Source organism: Rhinatrema bivittatum, chromosome 7, assembly GCF_901001135.1.
Source record: "Rhinatrema bivittatum chromosome 7, aRhiBiv1.1, whole genome shotgun sequence".
NCBI lineage: Eukaryota > Metazoa > Chordata > Amphibia > Gymnophiona > Rhinatrematidae > Rhinatrema > Rhinatrema bivittatum.
Window position 1 is genome coordinate 172,686,258 of NC_042621.1, and position 26,313 is coordinate 172,712,570.

Consider the following 26,313-nt stretch of genomic DNA (forward strand, 5'->3'; position numbering starts at 1 on the left):
CCAATCACAGTCTCAGACTCCATGTCACTCTCCGAACCTGAGCAGGGCATCTCCTCTCTCCCATCTCCTCTCCCTGGTCTCCTGGCCACACCTATTATTCTCCCTCTTCGATAGCAGGGGGTGCTGGTCTGCTTTGGCTCCCATTTCACTCTTCTGGTTCTTTTTCTATCAGGGGTTGCCTCTCACTGGTTTCAGGGTTGCTCCCTTCTCCTTATTTGCCCCCCTGTCTTATACTTTCTAGCTGTAAATATGCATAAGCTTATGCGTAATCAAATGGTGGATAGACGGTCTTTGCCGCATTGCAGGTCTTTTTCCCCCTCCCCATTTCTTTGGGGGGAGTACTGTGAAAAGTTAGCTACAACTCCTGCATTATAGCTATCTTTCTGGAAATAATGCAGCTTTGGTCAGCTGGTTTATTTTATTTGCATATGTCATGGTTTCATGCCACCGGTCAATCTCCCAGGCACAATCTAGCTGGAATTCTCTGGTTACCTAGGAAACTGAACCACTGGTTAAGCCTCTGGAGAGTGTTTTTCCAAGATCCCGCTGCCCGACTCCTCCTTGTAGCTTCCCCAGTTCCATCCTCGAAGGCTTCCCAGGCCAGATACTTCTGTTTTCATTGCTTTTCTTTACCCTGTTCCTTCCAGGGTGTCAAAGCTATGGGTTCAAAACCTCTCACCCCAGTTGGTGAGCTGGGCTTAAGGACTCATAGTCCCAGGTTATCCCAGTAGTTTAAAGTCTCTATAGCTTTACTTTATCAAACCACATCAGTCTCAAACTCATACAATAAGAAAGCAACTCTTGCCTTAATCCTTATGTATGCTGCTCACTGTTGTTTTCTGTACACTTAAGCTTGGCTGAGCTCTATGGGCCTGGTTCTTAGGGAACCAGGCCCTACTGCCATCTCGCACTATAGTCTGCAGCTGAGGTTTGTGCTTCCTCTTTCACTATGGCTGCAACCACATCCACCCCCACATCAGTATTCACTTAAAGCTCCTGACCTGCAGTCTACATGAATGCACTCTCGTCTGGAAAGGGTCTCAACTACTCATCTCCCAAGTCCATCGACTACAGCTCATCTTTAGGGCTGCTTAACACTTCCACCTCCATCTCCTCTCTCTCTTCATCTAGTTCTAGTAGAACTCCTTCCTCTTCCTGATCTCTCTCTTATCCTACAACACCCAAGCTCTTTTTTCCTCTAGATAGGACAAAGCCTGGAAAGTTCTTCCCCCTCCAGAACCCCTGTGCCTTCCTGGAGTTGGAGTCCACCTTCTATTCTGATTTCCGTTACATACTCGATCTCCTTTCCAGGTTTTTTTTTTTCAGCATGACTTCTTGTATATATAATATAATGCCCATCACACATAGGATTACATATGCATTTGCTGTTTTTCTTGTATTAGTAAATATTTTACATGCAAAGCAGCTAATTTCAATAGGGAGTGGTTTTTAGCTCAAAATATTGTGTGATATTGCTGCGATGTTTGATTATCTCATGATAAACAGTATTTAACATGTGATAACTGCCGAGGTAATTATTCAGACTTATCTGAGTATGTAATAGCGATGTACATTTCTTGCTCCATTCATTTCATTTGTTTCAGCAGTGAGCATGATTCTTGTGAATGGAAGGTAGTGTGCAAAATAGATGGTATGTGCACATGTAGGCGGTCAACATAGTGCAGAAGGGACATTTCTTCCATATTTATTCTTCTCAGGAAATTCTCTCCAGTGGAAAACCAGGGACAGAGAACTCCTAGCAGTCAAGTTGGCTCTTGAAGAGTGGCAGCACCTCCTAGAGTGGGCTCAACATAAGATCACCATCTACACAGACTTAGACTACCTCCTGCAAGTCCAGCAACTCAACCCCAGACAAGCTTGCTGGTCTCTTTTCTTTTCTTGATTTGATTTCAAAGTTCACTATCGACTGACTGTAAAACATCTACAGGCAGATGCACTATCCCATTTTTTCTTAACTGCAGATGTAATGGAGGCCCTCCAGCATATTATTGATCCTGCAAAGATCATCCTTGCTTCCGCCACTTCTTTTCCTGGGGAAGACGGTTGTCTGTAAGACTCCGGGAAAAAGTGTTGAAGTAGGCACATGACTCTCATGAGGCAGGACATTCTGGAATATCCCGAACACTTGACCTCCTTTAATGCCAATATTGGTGGCTTCAGGTAAAGAAAGATGTGAAGGACTACATGGATACATGGATTCTTGTCCTACCAATACACAAAACAAAGCTGTTCATGCCCAATCATGGGGATTGTTATAGCCATTGCCAACCCCTAGGGAACACTGGATCCATATCCCAAACTTCACTGTGGTCCTCCCTTTCTCATATGGATCCATGGTGATATGGATCATAGTGAATAAATTCTCAAAAATGGATCATTTTGTACCCCTCACTGGGCTACCCATGGCTCCTGATCTGGCTCATTCTCTTTGTCCAGCATGTCTTCCAATTACATGCCCTACCATTCCACATCCTGTCTGATAGAGGTGTCCAATTTACATCCTGCCTCTGGAAGGCCCTATGCCAGAAGTTTGGCATTTTGATAGATTTCACCACAGCCTATCATACTCAGGGCAACAGGCAGATCAATATGATCAATAATGTCCTCAAGACCTATACTCCGGGTGTATGTTAACAGAAGGCAAGAAGACTGGGCCATCCTGCGACCTTGGGCAGAATTTTTGCATAACAACCACATGAGCAGTGTCACCGGCTCCTCTCCATTTCAGATCATATATGGGAAATATCCACGGGTACCGCTTCCTCTGCCTCTCACCATGGACTGCCTCACAGACCATCTCATGTCCAAAGAACTCCAAGACCTTTAGACTCATAACAATCAATTAAGTTCGAGTAGTTACTCAGGCCAAGAAGTATGCGGACACCTGATTTTGACTAGCACTCAGCACTTATGCCTTTAGGTTTTCCCATTTCACCTGGCTCCTCAACTAATTGAACATTACCCTGTCCAATGGGAAGTGGGGCCCGTAACGTACCCACTGAAGCTTCCCTCACATTGAGAATGTATTCCATGTCTCATTACTGAAACTGCTGATCCTTTCTTGGCACTCCAGAAAACCTCCCACATCTACGGATATAACCTCTGAAGAAGACACACAGTTTGAGGTACAATAAATCTTAAATTCATGTAGGTGGTGGAACAAACTAGAGTAACTCATTGCATGACAGCACTTTGAACCAAAGGAGACTTCCTTGGAGCCTGCCACCAACCTCAAAGTACCACTTCTGATAAAAGAGTTTCACAGATAATTCCCCTCCAAACCTAAGCCTCGGACTCTGAAGAGGGGGCTTCAGGGGGAGTACTGTTACATTTGCTGGCTCACTGGCTGCCTCTGCGAGCCAGCTCACTCACCTGGCACTGCCAGCCCTGCCGAGACCACTGCTTCCACGTAGCCATGACACCGCCATCAATCACCCATTGGGACCTTCCCCCTAGGTGTGCATGCATAGTGCGCGTCAGCCTATGAAGGCTCCACTGTGGGAATAGCTCTCTCTGGCACACTCCAATGACATAGCACGGCTGGGTATTTAAACCCCAGCCATGCAGCACAGCATCACCTCAGCAACAGGTCGACTACCACCGGTAGTGTGAGTTGCTGCATTCCTGCCTTTGTTCTCCAGCCTTGCCCAACCTGCCTTTGTTTCCCAGCCTTGCCTAAGCCTCATCTCCCCTTCCTGGCCTGCCTCTTCCACCTCACTCAACCTACCACATTCTACCCCTCGGACGGAATACTGGTATTGACCTCAGCCTATACTCTTATCACTCATGCTTGCAGCCTGCCTCCAGCTTGAACCCAGATCTAATCTTCTGCCTATGTTCTAGAGGCTGCCAGCACCCAGAATCCAAAAGCTCAACCTGAGGAGAAAGGGGCTGGTATAGGCAAAGCTCCAGTTCAGTCTCTGCACCTGTCTGCTCACCAGTTGGGGTGAGGACCTACAGGATCTCCCCTGTAGGTTGCGCTGACGTCACCCCAACACAAGGGTCCACAATCCTAATGCTTTGTATGCATCACAACAATGAAACAATAGAAACAGCATCATTCCACATAATACATGAAACAAAATAAAAAAATATAAAACATCATAATAGTAAAACCATAATCCTAGAAAGAAAACATATTTCTAAATAGCTGATGAAAAAATTCAATAATTAAAAACTCATATAAAATTATTTAAAAATTTCACAAACACCAATAAAATATTTGAAAAGAGGAGACACAATAAATAATACCCAATAATGGAAACAAATAAGGATACAAAAAATTCCCTCTCTCCATACCTGTGAACTTTTGATTTCCAGTTACCCTGAGCTTGTTTTTTTTTTTTTTTGCTGGGGGTGGGGGGGGGGGGAGAGGAGGGAATGCGCATAAACTTTCCTCTCACAGTTTCTCACATACACACACTTTCTAACACATACATGCTCTCACACACACACACATGCACCCTCTCTACCAAATGTTCTTTCAAATACACACACACACATACATATATGTCCCTTCTCATGCTTTCTCACACACACATGCTCTCTCTTTTCCTAGAACATACAGGCAACAGCAGCCTTGTGCTTGGGCCTGCACAGCATGTCTCTCATACTCATGTATACACACACACATGTTCTTTCTCAAATACAAACACATGCTCCTTCAGATGGTCTCTCTCTCTCTGGAACATAGAGACAACAATAGCTTCTTCCTTGGCCCATGCAGCATCTCTCTTACACACATCCACATCCATATTCTTTCTCACACACACATGCTCTCTATTAGAGATGTGAATCGTGTGATCGATCGTCTTAACGATCGATTTCGGCTGGGAGGGGGAGGGAATCGGATCGTCGCCGTTTGGGTTTTTTAAATATTGTGAAAATCGTGAAAATCGTGTAAATCGAAAACCAGCACACTAAAACATCCCTAAAACCCACCCCGACCCTTTAAAATAAATCCCCCACCCTCCCGAACCCCCCCCAAAATGCCTTAAATTACCTGGGGTCCAGTGGGGGGGAGGGCAGGAAAACCGGCACACTAAAACAACCCTAAAACCCACCCCGACCCTTTAAAATAAATCCCCCACCCTTCCGAACCCCCCCAAAATGCCTTAAATTACCTGGGGTCCAGAGGAAGGGTCCCGGTGTGATCTTTTACTCTCGGACCTCCGGTGCTTGTAGAAATGGCGCCGGCGCTACCTTTGCCTTGTCATATGACAGGTCAAAGGTAGCGCCGGCGCCATTTTGTTTTTGTCCACCGAGGTCAGGAGCGTAGGAGATCGCTCCCGGACCCCCGCTGGACCCCCAGGGACTTTTGGCCAGCTTGGGGGGGGCCTCCTGACACCCGCTGGACTTGCCAAAAGTCCAGCGGGGGTCCGGGAACGACTTCCTGCATGCAAATCGTTTTTTCGTACGGAAAAACGATTCGCGGCAGGAGATCGCTCCCGGACCCCCGCTGGACCCCCAGGGCCTTTTGGCCAGCTTCGGGGGCCTCCTGACCCCCACAAGACTTGCCAAAAGTCCAGCAGGGGTCCGGAACGACCTCCTGCAGTCGAATCATGTTGTCTACGGCCGGCGCCATTTTGCGCCGCCATTTTGCGCCGCCATTTTGCGCAAAATGGCGCCGGCCGTAGACAACATGATTCGACTGCAGGAGGTCATTCCGGACCCCCGCTGGATGTTTGGCAAGTCTTGTGGGGGTCAGGAGCCCCCCCCAAGCTGGCCAAAAGGCCCTGGGGGTCCAGCGGGGGTCCGGGAGCGATCTCCTGCCGTGAATCGTTTTTCCATACGGAAAAAACGATTTGCATGCAGGAAGTCGTTCCCGGACCCCCGCTGGACTTTTGGCAAGTCTTGTGGGGGTCAGGAGGCCCCCCCAAGCTGGCCAAAAGTCCCTGGGGGTCCAGCGGGGGTCCGGGAGCGATCTCCTACGCTCCTGACCTCGGGGGACAAAAACAAAATGGCGCCGGCGCTACCTTTGACCTGTCATATGACAAGGCAAAGGTAGCGCCGGCGCCATTTCTACAAGCACCGGAGGTCCGAGAGTAAAAGATCACACCGGGACCCTTCCTCTGGACCCCAGGTAATTTAAGGCATTTTGGGGGGGTTCGGGAGGGTGGGGGATTTATTTTAAAGGGTTGGGGTGGGTTTTAGGGTTGTTTTAGTGTGCCGGTTTTCCCGCCCTCCCCCTTCACCTCCCCCTTCCCCCGATTTACGATTTTTTGACGATAAATCGGGGGAATTGTTATTGTATCGCGGCTCTAACGATTTTTGACGATTTAAAATATATCGGAAGATATTTTAAATCGTCAAAAAACGATTCACATCCCTACTCTCTATCTCTTACACACACAACTTACATACACACAAGTTGTTTGTCTCTCTCTCACACACTTACATACCATCATATATAAACACACACACATGCTATCACATGTTCTTTGTCACATACACACATTTATATTCACACACATAGGGCCAGATTTTATAACATGTGCGCGGGCGTAGATTTGTTCGCACAACCCGGCGGAAACAAATCTGCGCCGTTTTTATAGCATGCACGAGCTGCCGCGCACATGTTATAAAATCCAGGGTCGGCGTGCACAGGGGGGGTGCACAATTATGCAATCTGCGCACGCCATGCCGAGCAGCCTGCCTCCGTTCCCTCCGAGGCCACTCCGAAATCGGAGCGGCCTTGGAGGGAACTCCCCAGCCCTACCTAAATCCCCCTCCTAACCTTTATCGAAGAAGTTACGCCTGCCATACTGTTTCTCACACGCATACAAACACACACACACATATGATCTGTCTCTCAAATGCATGTATACATACACACACACACACACACACACACACACACACATACTCTGTCTCTCACACACATATGCTCTGTCTTTCAAACGCACACATATGCTGTCTCTCACATATACTTACACACACACATCCTTTCCATTTCTCACACAAACACTGTATCTCTTTCTCTCCCACACATACACACATACACACATACACACATGCCTTCACTCTCTCTCTCTGCAGAATGTGCAGGGTGCGAGCAGCATCAGCCTTCTTTCTTCAGCCGTACCACTTGCTAATACAGCAGCCTCCTCCTTGGGACATGTGGGCCCCCCCCCCCCAAAATGCAGCCTTCTTCTTTCCCCATGCAGGCCCGGTGGATACTGCAGAAGCCTCTTTTTCCCACACAGGCTCGGCCAAACTACTGTAGATTGGATGGTACAGTAAGATTAAGAAAGGCACCCATGTCCCCTTGGTTGTCTGGCCAGGCCTCGGCAGAGAGGAGGAGCAGAAGCAGCACCACAGGGAGCCTTCCCTTTGCCTCCAGTGGTCCCTCCAGGTGCCTGGAGGGGGGATGCCAGAATGGACAGTGCTGCTGGGGTTCTTTCTGACTGCCACAACAGTGAAAGCAGGGCCAGCGTTGAAGGAGAAGGGCTCCTGCGCTGCTTGTTGCAGCTCGGGACCGGAGCAGGCAGACAGCAAAAGTGGCAGGGAGCCTTGGGAGGCTCCCACCACAATGGAAAGGCTTCTGCCTGGCCTGCAGGCCTGGCAATGTCATAACCCTGCGCCCTGTTAAAGGGGCTGGCTCATAGGCACAGCAGGGGTGAACAAATTTACAGAGGCATCCTTAGCTCTGGCAGGCAGTACAGCTGAGACTCAGGGGCACTGATGTTTGGACTCGGGGCAAAGGCCCTGTGTGCCTGGTGCTAACGATGCCCCTGATTTGTCCAAAGAATCAAATAATAGATCTTGAAAATGAGGGGTATTAAACTTATGCTACTCATCTGTCTGAGAGAGATTTCTTCAGAATGTTGAAGAAAGAGGTTTATCTTTGTGGAGAGTCAGAGGTAATACCATCCTGCAAAAGGAAGGTCCCACAGAGCTGCTGCCTAAAGAAAGCATCAGCTTGGGAATTACTGAAGTGTCTCAGCAGGAATTCCAGTTCTTTTTGGGAAGAAGTCTGCATTCAGTTTACAGGTATCATAATGGAAGTTCTCAGGGAAGGCCCCCTGTGAAGAACTCCTACTGCCGGGAAGTGCAAATTTATCAGTGACTGTATGTGTGTGTGATTTTCTTCTTGAACTTTATTTTATCTACATAGATGTGCTCTGCTTTAAAGTGAACCACTTGTGATCTAACACCTGCAATCATGTCTTCAATAAAATGATACATTATTTTTATAGAATCTTTAGCAAATACGTATCACAGGAAATATATGTAGTTTATGAGAGTAATTTTCAAAGCTAGTTACCTGGGTAAATTGGCCTGTCAGAGAATTGGTCTCCTCAGAGCAGAGCTAACATAATGTGTGTGGAGGTTTATGTGTCTATTTTTGGCTGCATTAAAAAGGAACATTCCCATTGGTATGCTTAGGTCGAGAGAGTAACAAGAGTACATGTACTTGGTATTTTGAAAAGTGCATGTGCTTGTGCTGTTTTATCCCACCACCTGCACAAATAGCAGGTGCAAAGTATACGAGTACTTTCTAGCATGTAGACTCTATACTGGCTAATTTGCAAAGGGAAACTACTAGCTGTAAAGTATCTGCAATAAAGATATCCACATACATTGCAGCTGCATGAACTACTCAAAATTACCCCTTTTACATCTATCATGTTAACCAGAAACAATCTATAGTTACTTTTTAGTCCACATTGTTGACTTCTAAAGCACCTCTCTATGTATGTGGTTTTGTCCATCTTTCATATGTTTCTAAAATGATTACATTCTGCTCTTCTTAGGATTCACACCACCAGGAATGGACCGGTCATCCCCTGACAACAGTCCAGTTCACGGTCTGGTGCGCCAGCCCTCCATTACAACAGGGGCCAACATCCCCATTATTACCGAACTAGGTAAGAGCTTCTAGGGTATAGATTTGATTCATGTAGCAACTGTTAAGATCTGTCTATAGCAGTGTATTGTCGCCTGATATTGTTACTTCAGATTGTGGCTTATCTTCAATAACATTGTATTTACACAGCAGATACCTTGTTTAACACTTAGCTGTAATTACATAACATAAAATTGCAGATATACTATTCAGTACTTAAGTATATATTGTAGTAAGATTCCAATTACTCAATTTGTGTACTTCAGAAGTATGCAAATCTGGTCTTTGACGACTGCAGATGTCTGGTTTTCAGGAAAATCACAATATATATGTATCTGATGCAAACTTGCCAGCTGGCCACATTTTTCCAGCACAGGCCGATCCAGTCCTGGTTTTATCCCATTTTAAAAAATGCCCTTGTAGTCTTGCATTTTTTTTTTTTTTAAGGGAAATGAATGGGAAAATAAAAAACTAAAAGTCCCTGCATGCGGTGGGGTGATACTAGGGCTGGATCAATCTGCCTTGAAAATAGCCCTGTTCAGATATATTTGCTAAACTTTGGTCCAGGAATCAGGTTCATTTGCATATTTTAGTTTTCTTGGGAACTGGACCCATATGCAAACCCCAAGGACCAGATTTGTCTGTCCTGATATACACAGCACAACATTCTGCAATGAATTTACCTCTGACATGGATGCATCCATTCTTATATTTGTAGCTTCGATAGCTACAATTTGCTGCTGCCGTTTTTTTCTTTTTTACATAATGGGGGGCTATTTTCAACTAGTCTGTTTTTCTGTGAAGACTGTGGGTGCTTTTTTCTATGGACTTTGCACCAGTATTTCAAAGGGAAAGTATATGAGCACTTTTCCTTTCAAATGTGCTGCGAGTATAAAGTGCCCACTGACTTTTGCAGCCACTTTTTTATTTATTTATTTATTTATTTATTTTGACGGTTGGTTTTTCTAAGGAAAATAACTCGCTTACAGTTGAAAATCCAATCCATATGTGTTATATTCCAATCCTGCCCAAAACATGGCCCTGGGAAAGCCTTCCCTAAATGCAACTAAAAGTACATGGATTGTGGGACAAACATCCCTCCTTTTAGCCATATTAAGGAATGGCAATTTCCAGACTTGCCAATTCGCATTCGCAAAGGGCTTTGAAAATTGTCATGGCTATTTGCCTCTAATGTGTCTGCAGTGTAATGATGCAACAACCAAAGCAGTTATTTGAAGAGTGGTGGAACCCAGAAAACCAGGCAAACAAAAAGGTCAGGTATTGCCAAAGATGCACAGCACCAAATATATGTTTAAAAAGAATGTCTCAGAAACTCAGTGCCAGAACCCAAACAGGATCCCATGCCCAGAACAGGCCACGCATTAGTTTGCAACATGGTTGTCAATCAGATTGTATGTATCTTCTGTATGGGTCATATTTCAAATGGAGGTAACTGGTTAGCTATGTTGGGGTGAAAACCTGGAAACACCAAGTGACTAAATATAGCTGCCTAGTTTCACTAGGCGGCTGTACTTAGCTACTCAAAATATGGGTATTCTGAAGTATAGTAAGGTTGAGGGTGGGATTTAGCCTTCTACTGTAAGTTATGCAGCTATCCCTGTGCACTGCCAGTAGCGGGGTTAAATCTAGCTGGCTATGTTATAGCCAGCTAGATTTCAGCCAATTGTCAGTCACAGCCTAGGTAGCTAGGTTGTAGCAGAAAATACACTTAAGCCTAGCCAGTTATATCATAGCTGGTTCAGTTACCTCTCGGTGGCTTGCTGAATATCCGCCCCATGATCAGTACTCTTCTGTTCTCCCAAAAAAAATAGTAAATACTGTACAGATTAATTTGGATACTCTGAAAGGTTCCCACATATTAATAAATGAATGTGATATGCTATTATTTCTACTTAACTAACATCTGACTAGCCGGGATAAAGAACCAGAGTCTATAAAAAGATTTTTGTCCTTTGTTGTAAGAGAATATGCTGTTATTCCTTCCCACTTCTTGATCAATGGGTACTTATGAGTTTCCCACCAACACGTGCACAAAATATTAAATATGACATCTTGAAAGGGTAAATCTGGTGATCTCAATGTGGTTTCTGGTGGTGTTGTCAGGTGGCTGGTATTTGCATTTATGTGTTGTGTTGTCCCGTGGCATTGTCTAGTGGTGGTGTGAAGTGCAGCAGCTGTTGAAAGTTTTCCAGCGGATACTTGACCACTTGATCCGTGGTTCTTTGTCCTATATATTTTGGAGCCTTACCTGTTTTACTCCCTCACTGTTTTCTTTCTTTGTACTCTCTTTCCCCCTTAACACTTCGCCTATTAGCTAAACCTGGCAAACTACTGCCTTTGGTTTCATTCAGTCAGGAAAAAAACAGTGGAACGCACATTCCAATGATAACTGAGCTGGGTAAGAAGTGCCTTTTTCCTTCATGTCCATGTCTTTTCCTTTCTACCACCATCAGCTTCTTTATTTGTCTGGCTGTAACAGAGGGGCTCCCCTCACGGCGTTGCTTTGAATGTATTTTATTTGTGGTTCTGGTTGAAAACTGACTGTCTTGTTCTGGCCTTTCTTAATGATTTTTCTGTTCACAGAGCATCTGTCAACCTTTGATCAAACTTGGTCTGACCTTGCGGCTGTTTCCATAGCATCTTTTTCACAACTCATTTTCTTTTCAGCTTAAGCCCTTGTTTCTTTTTATTCTTTTCTTTTCTTTTATCCATCTATTTTCAGTATGACTGACATGTCTTTACCACTTTCACAGGAAGTCAAAGAAGACTTGCACATTTCAAAAATCAAACTCTGGATCATACCTTTCTTTAAGATGTTTATTTTTTTTCTTCCTGCCAGGCCTTCTCTTAGATGCACAAGTTCTGAAGCTAGAAAGAAAGCAGGGTTTGTGAGCTATTGTTTCTCAACAAACAAGAATTTCTTGGGCAGTTTTACAGCACTATTTTTGATTATCCGTTCTAGTGGTGTGTAATTCACTTTCTCAAGTCCCATCTCACCCAGGGACCTTTGCAAATCATAGGAGACTTAACTTGCATCAGGAAGATAAAAATAAGAGTAAAATATGTGCATATAGTGTTTGATTCAGTTTACAATGACCTAAATTCTGACCTGCATACAGGTAGGCAGCTTGGGTCAGTCATATGCAATATCTGGTACTATGAGACCCTCCAGAGAACCCTAGGTACTATGGCACCATGCCTCAGTTAAATGATGAAAACAACCAATATTAATCTTACCAAGGATCATTTTTCCAAATGCACTACACAGCAAAGAAAAAAAAGACTTGGACTTATAAGTACTTTGCTTTTAAAGAAAAAATAATTGTTTTGCTATACATTTTATTCATGATATTATCATCCAACTACTGTGGCTCTGACTTCCTTGTAGCTTATTCATAGTTCACTTTTATTTATTTCCTAAAACTTTTATTTCAAATACTTTTTTATTCTGTTTTTGGTATTAAAGTGCACCACTTTTTAGTTTAAGCCACATCCACAGTACAACTTTTCACTTGAACCTACTTTTCAATTCTGTATACTCTATTTTATTTCAGTATATTAAGGAGGTTTGTTTTTTTTAATGAGAAACAGTATATAAAGGTACAGATTTTTCTAAAATGTATAACAATTAATGATAGAACTGGAGATTTCAGTAACTTTGAGCACTTGTTTTGTTCTATTTATGTAGAAACTAGAAAATAAATGGATTCCATTCTATTTGTACACTGATTTAAAATGTATGTGTGTGTACATGTGAGTGATTAGATCAATACTTACTCATAAACACACACACACATACACACACATGTTGGGGGCTGAATAAATGCTTAGAGCTAGCGGCTTGAGGAGAAAAAACCTTTTTATTAAAAATAACAAATGATATAATAAGATATATCTTATGGCGAGAACAGGTCACAATGCAGTAGAACAGGATCAGTTCTCTCAAATATTGTTCACTAATACCAGGTTCTAGGAAGGAGTAATACCTCTAGTTTCTACATCAATAACTGTTTGTTTTCACAACATTGTTCTAATTGGTAGACATTAATACAACATCCTCTAAATAGAATGGTATTATAACTCTTGTAAGTAATGTGATTTCTGGTAAAATGATCCCAGAAGACAATCCTAAACTTTTCATTGCACCCTAAGACACACAGACAGACAGACAGAGACACACACACACACATATATATTACAGACATACATATATGTATTTGACTTTTATCTATATGACTTGTTAAATATGTATCAATTCATTAGATATTTTAAATAGACTGAAAGATAGGTAATATCAGTGCCAAAGAGAAGACTTGCTCCGACTAGCAATTCTAACTCCCACTTGACTCTCAATCCCCAGGGGGATTCTTTTTATGGGAGTAGGCTCTCGATTGTGGCCCAGACAATGTTAAAATTTTCCCAGTGTGTGTATACTGTATTGATGCTTCCCTTGAGGTGAGAGGATATAATAACTAGACAGGATCGGGTCTGGGTGTTAAGTAAAAGTTTATTGATTAATATTCATATAAGTCCATCCACCCATAACACTGAAGTTACTTCTCAATGTTGGTACATGTGTGGTTCTAGTAGGTAGGTGTCCTTTTTCCAGGCATCTGGGTAGCCTCATAGTGATTTTTAATGCGTGTAGCATACCCAGAGGCTGTGGGGAATCCTAGTGGAGGGATCCTCAACATTACTGCAAAAATCCTACCTTTGGACATCTCCTCCGACACCCAGCACATCCTGGTCTCTTGGCGATGTTGTGTGTATGGAGGTCTGGTTGGGGTCCCCTGCTCTTGTTCTTCCTTTCTTAGTGATTCTTTCATCCTTTTTTCATAGCTGTTTCTGGGGGACTTTTCTTGGGGAAAAGCCTATGAGATCAGGCTACACCTCAGCACTGCAATACTTGTGGGGAAGGGGCATCCAAATCCTCCCACTCTTCTCAAATCCAAATAATTCTTTAAAGGTTAAACTGGATATGTCTTCTGCTTTCACTATCTCTTGCAGCAGGATCCATCATTGGTACTTGCCCACCTAGGGTTTAGAATAAGCTCACAGGTCTTTGGTCCCCTAAAGAGAGCCTTTTGTCCCTAAAGGGTATCTGGCTTAAAAATATCTCTCTCTGCAACTTAATAGGAGAAGGACCCTCTGGCAGGGAATGCAGAATGAGGTATCACTTCTAACAGAAACCCCATGTGGGTGAAGCTGGGAGGCCTCATCAGAGTGTAAAAATGTATTCATTCTTACTCTTCTACTGCTTCCTCAAACTGATCCCCAAGTGTATTGAAATGGCTGGGCTAAATAATGTTCAGGCATCCAATCCAGATCCTTCACGTGGGAGGAACTGAGGGATATGGATGGCTTCTTATTAGAATGTTATAATACAGGGACAGTGACATCTGGTGGCCAGACTGGGAGGGTCTGCCACATATGGATAAAATTATCTGAACAAAACGGGGCAGGGTGGAGGCATGGCCAAGGCAGTTTAATATATATATATATAGCTGGATAGCTCCATATTGATCACTTACAGGAGAATTTTCAAAGGAGTTACATGTGTAAATATAACATAGTATAACAGCAATTTTCATAAGCTGTTTACTTACGCTGGTAAATCCTGTGGACAATTCAATGGCTTATATTGTAGCAGTTTTCAAAAGCCCACTTATGCATGTGAAGTACATTTACATATGTAAAACCCAGTTTTACACATGTACATGCTTTTGAAAATCAGGCCTTTTCTTTCTAAATTTGTGTGAATACGTTGGTGCACACACATAGCAGACCTAAAGTTATCTGGTTAACTTCATTTAGATAACTTTTTATGGATATTCAATGGAACATGTCTCCAGATACCTTCTGTGAATATCCAGCTACAGCTATGCAATGACTTGCCTGATTGACAGGTTTCTGAAAATGAACCTTTCTGAATTTAGTTTATCCAAGTTTTATTCCTCATAGGTATAGCTCAGGTCATATTTTTTATGGTCTGTTTATATATTCTAATGGCAGCAAAACTGTGGCAGAACATTTTTCATAAGCCATTTACCCAGGGAAATACCATCTATTGACATAGAATTACACCTGCTAAAATATCCACACAAATTTACCAAATGTATGCATCAGTCCAAAACTCTCCCAATCTCCGACCCTGGAAATGCCTGTCCAGGAGAGCTTATGCGCAGACAAGACATACACGTGTAAATTTATGTGCATATGAGGCATCCAATGCTGTAAAAGCCATTTTCTGTGGGCAAAACACTGTTTTTCTTGTGAACATGATTTTGAAAATGATCTTCCTAGTGAAACTGGATTTAGCCACTTCATGAGGATTAATGTCCACCCATGGTTATCTAACCAGCTTTTTTCATAGCTTGACGACTAGATCTCTTTGAAAATTGCCCTCTAAAATTAGAAGTTATAGAGAAAGCATCACTGAAAAGAGAGTTTTAAAAATACTAAAGTGGCGTTATTAAAAACAGTAAAGAAAGAGCATCAGATCTTTCTCAAGCATAAAGAAAATAATGCTTAAATGATGGTGATATTCTAGCATCATAAACACCTCTGCTAAAAAAAAAAAAAACACTGAAAAGTTAACACTGAAATTAGCTATATTCTGTCTGTATTCTGTCAATTTTGTAAATATATGGGAAAAGCTAAATGCTATGGTTTAGGCTTCTTTACAAAAGTTATAGCAATAGCTTTCTCCTTGTTGCAATCTTTTGTCATATCATATAAACCATGAGTCCTGTGTTTCTGTATACCAGCATCATAGTGGTGTGATATCACATAAAAACATAAGATTTGCCATACTGGGTCAGACCAAAGGTCCATCAAGACCTGGCTTGGCCACTGTTGCCAACAGGTCAAATGTTAAACATGCTTTTTGATACCACAGTAGATATTCTCTATATATCTTCACCTGTAAGAAAAATATAAAGTCTATAAACTAAAGTTTACTTCTACAATTTTAATAGAAAATTGTGATTACTTCTACAGTAAATGTAACTGCATATCTCCTTAAGGAGCAATCCCTGGAAAATTCTTCCTCCCTTTATTACCTGCCTTTGCAATAAACAATATTCTTAATTCTATGGCTTACAGCACTTGCAAGTTGTTGGAATTGTCTGTCCAGAATCAGTCCACTAAAATCTTTAGAAGACTCTCTACCTGGGTAACATCAAGCTAGGTTGAGACAACATTGTACAAATCTCATCTTTGTGTGAGTTTCCTCACTCCAAAGGATGTCAAATCTTCACAAGAGTGTACTGTTCTGTTTGTACATCTCACTCTGTATGCCAAAGTGTCCCCTAACCCCTACACTAACTTCTTAAACCTCACCTTGAGTTACTAGGTGGGCCTCCTATAGTAGCATAAATAGTTGCTTACTATGGTGTCATCCCTAGAGGTGGTCTCTCTCTCTCTCTCTCTCTCTCTCTCTCTCTCTCTCTCTCTCTCTCTCTCTCTCTCTCTCTCTCTCTCTCTCTCTCTCTCATATATATATATATCTCAGGGCCCTCCTAACAAATCCCAATGAAAAAGGTGTAGCTATTTTCAGCATTAAAACTGTGCAATATGATTTCACAAAGCCTGCCCTCAACTCCTCCCCTTTTAAAAATTTGCATCACACCATGCATTATGATGCTTTTCGCATGCGTTAAGGCATTTTTCGCAAGCGAAAATGCCTTAACGCATGTGAAAAGTCCATAATGTGAGTTGGAAAATAACCCCCTTAGTTTTATACATTTTATTTTATCAAATTATTGTATATTTACTGTATTTTATATTTGATTGTTGTAAACCCACCTTGGTCAGCTTAGTGTGGTTTAGAAGATTGAGAAATAAATAAATATATATATTTGTTGCACGTTAATAAATCCACTGGGGTAGATATTCAAAGTCAGCCATGTAAATTCTAACTGGCTAAGTAGGGATGTGAATCGTTTTTCGACGATTAAAATTATCGTCCGATAATTTTAATATCGTCTTAAACCGTTATGGAACACAATACAATAGAGATTCTAACGATTTATCGTTATAAATCGTTAGAATCGTGAGCCGGCACACTAAAACCCCCTAAAACCCACCCCCGACCCTTTAAATTAAATCCCCCACCCTCCCGAACCCCCCCCAAATGACTTAAATAACCTGGGTGTCCAGCGGCGGTCCGGAACAGCAGCGGTCCGGAACGGGCTCCTGCTATTGAATCTTGTTGTCTTCAGCCGGCGCCATTTTCCAAAATGGCGCCGAAAAATGGCGGTGGCCATAGACCAACAAGATTCCACGGCAGGAGGTCCTTCCGGACCCCCGCTGGACTTTTGGCAAGTCTTGAGGGGGTCAGGAGGCCCCCCCCAAGCTGGCCAAAAGTTCCTGGAGGTCCAGCGGGGGTCAGGGAGCGATTTCCCGCCGCGAATCGTTTTCCGTACGGAAAATGGCGCCGGCAGGAGATCGACTGCAGGAGGTCGTTCAGCGAGGGTTCCGGCGCCTCGCTGAACGACCTCCTGCAGTCGATCTCCTGCCGGCGCCATTTTCCGTACGGAAAACGATTCGCGGCAGGAAATCGCTCCCTGACCCCCGCTGGACCTCCAGGAACTTTTGGCCAGCTTGGGGGGGGCCTCCTGACCCCCACAAGACTTGCCAAAAGTCCAGCGGGGGTCCGGAAGGACCTCCTGCCGTGGAATCGTGTTGGTCTATGGCCGCCGCCATTTTTTGGCGCCATTTTGGAAAATGGCGCCGGCTGAAGACAACAAGATTCAATAGCAGGAGCCCGTTCCGGACCGCTGCCGTTCCGGACCGCCGCTGGACACCCAGGTTATTTAAGTCATTTGGGGGGGGGGTTCGGGAGGGTGGGAGATTTAATTTAAAGGGTCGGGGGTGGGTTTTAGGGGGTTTTAATGTGCCGGCTCACGATTTTACGATTTTTCACGATATTTTACCCCCCCAAACGGCAACAATACGATTCCCTCCCCCTCCCAGCCGAAATCGATCGTTAAGACGATCGAGGACACGATTCACATCTCTATGGCTAAGTTACTTATCTGGCTAAATTATGAAGTATATTCAGCAGAATGGCGAAGCTGCTGAATATACATGTATATATATGCATTTAGCTGGATAAGTCCACCCAGCTAAGTTTAGACCTGCTCTATTGGTTGTCTAAACTTACACATGTACTTATGCGGCTAACTCCAAATATCAGTAGTTAGTTGTTTATGTTATATGGCTAACTGGCCTTGCCCCCACCCAGGACATGCCTACTTTTATAGCACTGAAAGTGCCTTGAATATTGGGCCCTTTCAGTTTAGCCCACTGTTTTTCTACCTATCTACTTCCACTTTGCAATGCCTCTGTGAGATAGCCAAGTAAACTTAGGCTGGAGGCATAAGGCCCACTGACTCCAGCCTTCTTTCTTAACGATTCCAGCTTTATTTATAACAGAAAACAGCTTTCAAAAAATGTAACCTGCTTATCTCCAACAGTATAACTCACACAACATTCACTTCAGGAAAGAGATGTCTCAGCAGCTGCCTTCCCCTGGAGGCCTGGGGCCACTCTGTTCCCCTCTGGGCTACACTCTTTTTCCTGCTCTCAGGGGAATCACCCCCACAGCTACCTGCATGCCTAACTTTTAAGGTGGACCAGGCCAGATGCTTGGTCCAGTAATATTTAAGGAGGGTTTTAGGAACATTCCTTCACAGCCTCCTTAAGGTATTTCACCATTTTATCAGAGTTGATGCTTTTGAAATTCAGGATCTCTGACTTTTATATAACTCCCCTCTATCTTAGTGTAATGTCAAGCCATAACTGATGCTTAGCTGGGCACCTACGTGGACATTTGAAGTATTTTCTTTATTTCAATATTGCCCTTTCCCTTGTGGGCTTCATTGCCATTTGTATGAGGAGATCCCCTTGAAGTCAATCTAGGATATCTCTAAGTATGTCAACTTTTTGACGTTAACAGATACACATTGGTTTTCAATACCAAATTTTAGACCTGATTCAGTAAGGGTTTTTCCCATAGACACAAAATGGGAGAAAAGACTTAATGAATTTAGCCCTTTGCTTGTGCAACAACTCTATCACAAAATATGATTACAGTTGACCCATATCATTACTTTCATAGTTGTAGTAGAACTGCCTTGCTATGACAAGATGTTGTTAGTTATCTGAGAGATCATCTCCTTGTTAATGGAATGTTCAGTTTGTTATCTGGTCTAACTAGCAACAACTTTCTCTGTGTATTAATTGAGAAAACCCAATTAATGCACAGTGAGAGTTGCTGACAGAGCAGCTGACAAATTGAACATCCCATTAACAAGAAGATAATGGGCAGGGCATTTCATGACAGTTATTGTTCTGTTTGGAGGAACTGAAGGACCAAGTTGAAGCTGAAGCCATTAGCCTTTAGTCTGCTTAATTTTAAAAAGAGAAACAAATGACATGTACATTCAAAGACAGTTATCAAAACAGGGCATTTTTAGGAATTTAATGATCTGTGTTCTGGTCATCGAAATCTGTGGATAAAGTAGAATTGTACCCACAGAAATGGATCCTTTGAAAATTGTGCAACTTATACACACATTAAATTCTGCACATATACTGTATGCACCTATTTTATGTGCATAAGAGAGAGGCATTCTAAGGGATAGAGTCTGAGAGGGGTTGGGAATTATGCATGTAAATCCTTTCTGCAAAACTTCAAGCACCAAATAGCAGCTGGAGTTTTGCCGGGATAATTTTCAAAGCAGACTTATTCACATGTCTGCTTTGAAAATTGGTGTAACTAATATACATATTGGATGGTTAACTTATATACCATATTACAAAATTACCCTCCATAATGGGGTATAACAGACCCCTCATTAAAAATGTTGGCAACTTCACAATAATTTGAAAAACTATCAGTTTTTAATGAAAACAACAACTTTTCCAGCCTGCTCAGTGGAAATTTGTGAAGATGTTCATAAAGAGGATAATTTTCAAACATTCCATATAATGAAGTCAGCAAAAATATGTGTGTGTTATAGTTTTCAAGGCAGATTTGCATGCAGGAAGTCCACTTTGAAAATTCTCTGCAATAATGCGCACACATTTAAATTGTCCTTGCAAAATTACACCTAGTCTTTGCAGGACATAACATATATGTGTTAATGTGCACACAAGGAGTTTAACTTTCAAACCTAATTATGGTACAGAATTTCCATGTGTAAGTGGATGTGTGGAGATTAAAGCCAGTATTTTATAAAGTGTGTGTGAGATGAGAGCCGTATAGTTTCTAAAAAGCCATATATTTCTGCCCCAAAAGTACACTCATATGTTTCAGTATGCATAAATATTTCCAGTGCAAGTAAACATATATTTTCTCTACCTATTTTATAAACATTTGTGTATCTAATTTAATTTACCAAAACCTCAAAACAGCACCAATGTCTTCTGGGGAAGTAACAATATGATAATCAAATATATAAATAAATAACCCCCCAGTAAATTTTAATTTAAACAAATTATTAATAACAATTCTCCGCTCGCGATCAAGTCTCTGCTTGAATAAACGTCAATTTTTTTTGTGTATAAAAGGGAGGCTGCAAAGTGTGGTGAAACACTTGCCAGCTACCTGATGTTGATTAAGCAGCAAATTTTTAGAAAAGTGGAGGAAGGGTTTCATATAAGAGTTTTCAGCCCAACCAAAGGTCTGCTCGGTTTACTTGTATAATCATCAACCAATCCTCCTCCACCTGTATTTTGTTTTTGATACTGTGCAACCCTAGTGTAAACTGCAACACATTTTTATATAAAACCAATTTTTAAAAAAAAATTTCTTTGTGTGTCAATTCAAATTCCTGAATGTGAAAATAGTGTTCAAAGTCCCGACTTATCTGGTGATGTTAATCCACCCTTTTATACACAAAAAAAATTGACGTTTATTCAAGCAGAGACTTGATCGCGAGCGGAGAATTGTTATTAATAATTTGTTTAAATTAAAATTTACTGGGGGGTTATTTATTTATATATCTAATTTAATTTAGACATTAAAAAAATTACATGTATGTGTGACAATCCTCATTTACATGGAGGCAGGTATGTTATAAAGTTTATGCACATAACATTTTGAAAATACTTGTGCACAAAGCTGGAATAACTAGTTCACCTGTTCGTGCACCAATTCACCCAGTGCTTCTCCAATTCACCTATACCCTTTTTGTACTTCACCCAGACCTCCCATCCAAAAACTGTAGACAAGTCCAGTTTAATTTCTGTAAGTCAATGAGCAGGCATAGAAACATATGAATAAGCTCAGTATTGTATATCTGTATCTCTCTTACAAAATAGCAACTGCTGCATGAACTTCAGAACACCACCCTGAAATGCCCCCAAACCACTCCTTTTTCCTCCCAGTAAAGTGTATTTATTTATTTTTACACATGAAACCCATTGAAAATGTACTCCTTAGTTTTAAAACCTAAACTATACGAATGTATCCCTACTTCACCCCTGAGAATGCATATCTTTTATGTGTATAAATGTGTTTGCAAAATCAGGTTATACAAATTTTATATCTTGTCATTTATATACATAAACCCATGTTTTGGTTTGAGCTTTCAGTGAGATCATTCATAACCAAAGCATAACCAGAGGGATGGCTCTTTTTTATAAAACTGTGACATTAATATAGAACTTGAGTTCCGAGGTCCAGAATGTGCCAACATCAACTTAATCTAAAATGAATTTCAGTTGGAGCTGGGAAAGTTAGTTAGAATCTTCATGTAAGGTGATGTTTATAAAAATACAACAATACAGTATTTCTTTAGCTAAATGCTGTTCTATTCCATACACAGTGAAGTATACTTTCAGCTAACTAATATTTTATGATTTCTAGTGAATGACTCCAACGTTCAGTTCTTGGACCAAGATGATGATGATGATCCAGACACCGAATTATACCTCACACAACCATTTGCATGTGGAACAGCATTTGCTGTCAGCGTGCTGGACTCCTTAATGAGTGCAGTAAGTAAAGATAATCTATCTGTTAAATATCATATGAATGTATATATGTATTTATTTAATTTTAAATGTTTGCATACTGCTTTTACAAACAACGTAGATGAAAATGGTTTACAAGATTTCTATGAACTCAGCAATCTGTTGCGAATGAAGTGAGCATGTGCCCCTATTACCGTGGAGCAATTGGCATAAACTCATGGACTGGGCCCTAAGGTATATGCCATTGGCGGGTGAGAGAGTCTTAGCACGGGCCCAACTAGGACAGAGTCCAAGTGGCTATGGCGGAAGCAGAAGGCTTGATGGAGGCAACACTGTGACTGGAGCAGAGCATGGCTGAAGACTAAAAGACTAGAGCAGAGCAAGCCTGCAGACTGAAGGCTGAAGTATAACCAGGCTGAAGACATGGAACCAGGCTGGAGGTCTTCTTGCTGAAGAAGAGCCCTTTTATAGGGCAGAAGATCATGATTTCATCCAAGGGCACCAAGGGTTTTCCCACTGCAGGCCCTTCAAGATGGCTGACTTTGGGCACACGTGCAACTAGAGGAAAGTCCAGGTGCAGGAGCATGGCGGAATCTGCCACATGTGCCACTGACCGGCATCTTATTGCAGCCAGGCCCAAAATGTAACAAATAGGTAATTAGTTATACTTTTGATTCATTTTCTCCTAGGGTGAGGCATGATTGGAGGGCATCCTAGGGTGAGGTCTCATGATTGGGGCATCATGGGCAACTTAGGGTGAGGCATCCTAGGGTGAGGTATCCTAGGGTGAGGTCTCATGATCGGAGGGCATCAACCGGGTACAGCAGGAAAGGATCCTGTAGCAAGGAGTAGGAATAAATAGTCATATTTCTCAGGTAAACAGTGGAGTGCCTCAGGGATCTGTACTGGGACCGGTACTTTATAATATATTTATGAATGACTTGAAGAGGGAACGATGAGTAAGCTGAACAAATTTGTAAATGACACAAAATTATTCAGTTATCACAAGTAGATTGTGATAAATTGCAGGAGAACCTTGCAAGACTAGAAGACTGGGCATTCAAATGGCAGATAAAATTAAGTGTGGACAAGTGTAAGGAGAGCATCAACCTGATGCAGCAGGAAAGGATCCTGTAGCAAGGACCTGCTCTCCAGGTGATGCATTGTCCTTTTGCATCGAGGATATCTCCCCAAGGCCTTCTGCCCAGGAGGGAAGGGTTAGGTCGGTCGTCCCGGTTGGTGATTCAATTATTAGAAATGTAGACAGCTGGGTGGCTGGTGGGCATGAGGATCGCATGGTAACATGCCTACCTGGTGCGAAGGTGGTGGACCTCACGTGTCACCTAGATAGGATTTTAGACAGTGCTGGGGAGGAGCCGGCTGTCGTGGTACATGTGGGCACCAACGACATAGGAAAATGTAGGAGGGAGGTTCTGGAAACCAAATTTAGACTCTTAGGTAGAAAGCTTAAATCCAGAACCTCCAGGGTGGCATTCTCTGAAATGCTCGCTGTTCCACGCGCAGGTCACCAGAGGCAGGCAGAGCTCTGAAGTCTTAATGCATGGATGAGACGATGGTGCAAGGAAGAGGGATTCAGTTTTGTTAGGAATTGAAGAAACTTTTGGGGAAGAGGGAGTCTCTTCCGAAGGGATGGGCTCCTCCTTAACCAGGGTGGAACCAGACTGCTGGCGCTAACCTTTAAAAAGGAGATAGAGCAGCTTTTAAACTAGAACAAAGGGGAAAGCCAGCCAACAGTCACTCAGCAGCGCATGGTTCGGAGAGGATACTAATGATGCATTAGAATTAGGGCATCCCGACAGTGAGGTTCCAATAATAAGAAAAGTAGTCCAAGTGCCTGTAACTAAAAACTCACCTGAGCTAAAAAATTCTAACTTATCCCTATCAATTAAAAAGCAGAATGAAAATACAAACAAAAAACAAACTTTGAAATGTTTGTATGCTAATGTCAGAAGTCTAAGAAGTAAGATGGGAGAATTAGAATGTATAGCAGTGAATGATGACATAGACTTAATTGGCATCTCAGAGACATGGTGGAAGGAGGACAACCAATGGGACAGTACTATACCGTGGTACAAATTATATCGCAGTGACAGAGAGGAGCACCTGGGAGGCGGTGTGGCGCTTTATGTCTGGGATGGCATAGAGTCCAACAGGATAAACATCCTGCATGAGACTAAATGCAAAATTGAATCTTTATGGGTAGAAATCCCTTGTGTGTCGGGGAAGAAAATAGTGATAGGAGTATACTACCGTCCACCTGGTCAAGATGGTGAGATGGACAGTGAAATGCTAAGAGAAATTATGGAAGCTAACCAAATTGGTAGTGCGGTAATAATGGGAGACTTCAATTACCCCAATATTGACTAAGTAAATGTATCATCGGGACACCTAGAGAGATAACGTTCCTGGATGGAATAAATGATAGCTTTATGGAGCAAATGGTTCAGGAACCGATGAGAGAGGGAGCAATTTTAGATCTAATTCTCAGTGGAGCACAGTATTTGGTGAGAGAGGTAATGGTGATGGGGCCGCTTGGCAATAGTAATCACAATATGATCAAATTTGAATTATTGACTGGAAGAGGAAAAGTGTGCAAATCCACGGCTCTCGTGCTAAACTTTCAAAAGGGAAACTTTGATAAAATGAGAAAAATTGTTAGAAAAAAACTGAAAGGAGCAGCTACAAAAGTAAAAAGTGTGCAAGAGGCGTGGTCATTGTTAAAAAAATACCATTCAAAATATTTCTTCTGTAACTATTTTATGTCATTAACCATTTTTTTTGTGTTTCTGTAAATCATTAATTATATGATTTATTGAAAATATATAAATAAAGCATTTAGAAAAAATACCATTCTAGAAGCACAGTCCAGATGTATTCCACACATTAAGAAATGAGGAAAGAAGGCAAAACGATTACCGGCATGGTTAAAAGGGGAGGTGAAAGAAGCTATTTTAGCCAAAAGATGATTAAAAAATTGGAAGAAGGATCCAACAGAAGAAAATAGGATAATGCATAAACATTGGCAAGCTAAATGTAAGACATTGATAAGAGAGGCTAACAGAGAATTTGAAAAGAAGTTGGCCGTAGAGGCAAAAACTCACAGTAAATACTTTTAAAAATATATCAGAAGCAGAAAGCCTGTGAAGGAGTCAGTTGGACCGCTAGTTGATTGAGGGGTTTAAGGGGCACTTAGAGAAGATAAGGCCATCGCGGAAAGATTAAATGATTTCTTTGCTTTGGTGTTTACTGAAGAGGATGTTGGAACAAAGTCAGAATGGCTTTACCCAAGGCAAGTCTTGCCTCACAAATCTGCTTTTTGAAGGAGTTAATAAACATGTGGATAAAAGTGAACAGGTAGATGTAGTATACTTGGATTTTCAGAAGGTGTTTGACAAATTTCCTCATGAGAGGCTTCTAGGAAAAGTAAAAAGTCATTGGATAGGTGGCAATGTCCTTTCATGGATTGCACACTGACTAAAAGGCAGAAACAGAGAGTAGGATTAAATGGACAATTTTCTCAGTGGAAGGGAGTGGGTAGTGGAGTGCCTCAGGGATCTGTATTGGGACCCTTACTTTTCAATATATTTATAAATGATCTGGAAAGAAATACGATGAGTGAGGTAAACAAAATTGTTCAGAGTAGTTAAATCACAAGCAGATTGTGATAAATTGCAGGAAGACCTTGTGAGACTGGAAAATTGGTCATCAAAATGGCAGATGAAATTGAATGTGGATAAGTGCAAGGTGATGCATATAGTGAAAAATAACCCATGCTATAGTTACACAATGTTAGGTTCCATATTAGGTGCTACCACCCAAGAAAGAGATCTAGGTGTCATAGTGGATAACACATTGAAATCGTCGGTTCAGTGTGCTGCGGCAGTCAAAAAAGCAAACAGAATGTTGGGAATTATTAGAAAGGGAATGGTGAATAAAACGGAAAATGTCATAATGCCTCTTTATCGCTCCATGGTGAGACTCCACCCCAGGAACTCTTTCAGATGGTCGCCGCATCTCAAAAAAGATATAATTGCGATGGAGAAGGTACAGAGAAGGGCTACCAAAATGATAAGGGTAATGGAACAGCTCCCCTATGAGGAAAGACTAAAGAGGTTAGGACTTTTCAGCTTGGAGAAGAGACGGCTGAGGGGGGATATGATAGAGGTGTTTAAAATCATGACAGGTTTAGAATGGGTAGATGTGAATCGGTTATTTACTCTTTCGGGTAATAGAAAGACTAGGGGGCACTCCATGAAGTTAGCATGTGGCACATTTAAAACTAATCGGAGAAAGTTCTTTTTTACTCAACGCACAATTAAACTCTGGAATTTGTTGCCAGAGAATGTGGTTAGTGCAGTTAGTATAGCTGTGTTTAAAAAAGGTTTGGATAAGTTCTTGGAGGAGAAGTACATTACCTG

The 26,313-nt window shown here is 42.0% G+C and overlaps 1 protein-coding gene across 2 annotated transcripts in view; it reads left to right on the top strand.

The window, feature by feature from the left end:
* KCNMA1 (potassium calcium-activated channel subfamily M alpha 1) overlaps positions 1-26,313 on the top strand; it is a 1,936,781-nt gene that overhangs the window by 1,803,326 nt on the left and 107,142 nt on the right. For both annotated transcript variants that reach the window (XM_029609517.1, XM_029609516.1), the window contains exons 23-24: positions 8,778-8,891; positions 21,768-21,898. In XM_029609517.1, the coding sequence (XP_029465377.1) occupies positions 8,778-8,891; positions 21,768-21,898 (245 nt within the window). The remainder of the gene's footprint in view (positions 1-8,777; positions 8,892-21,767; positions 21,899-26,313) is intronic.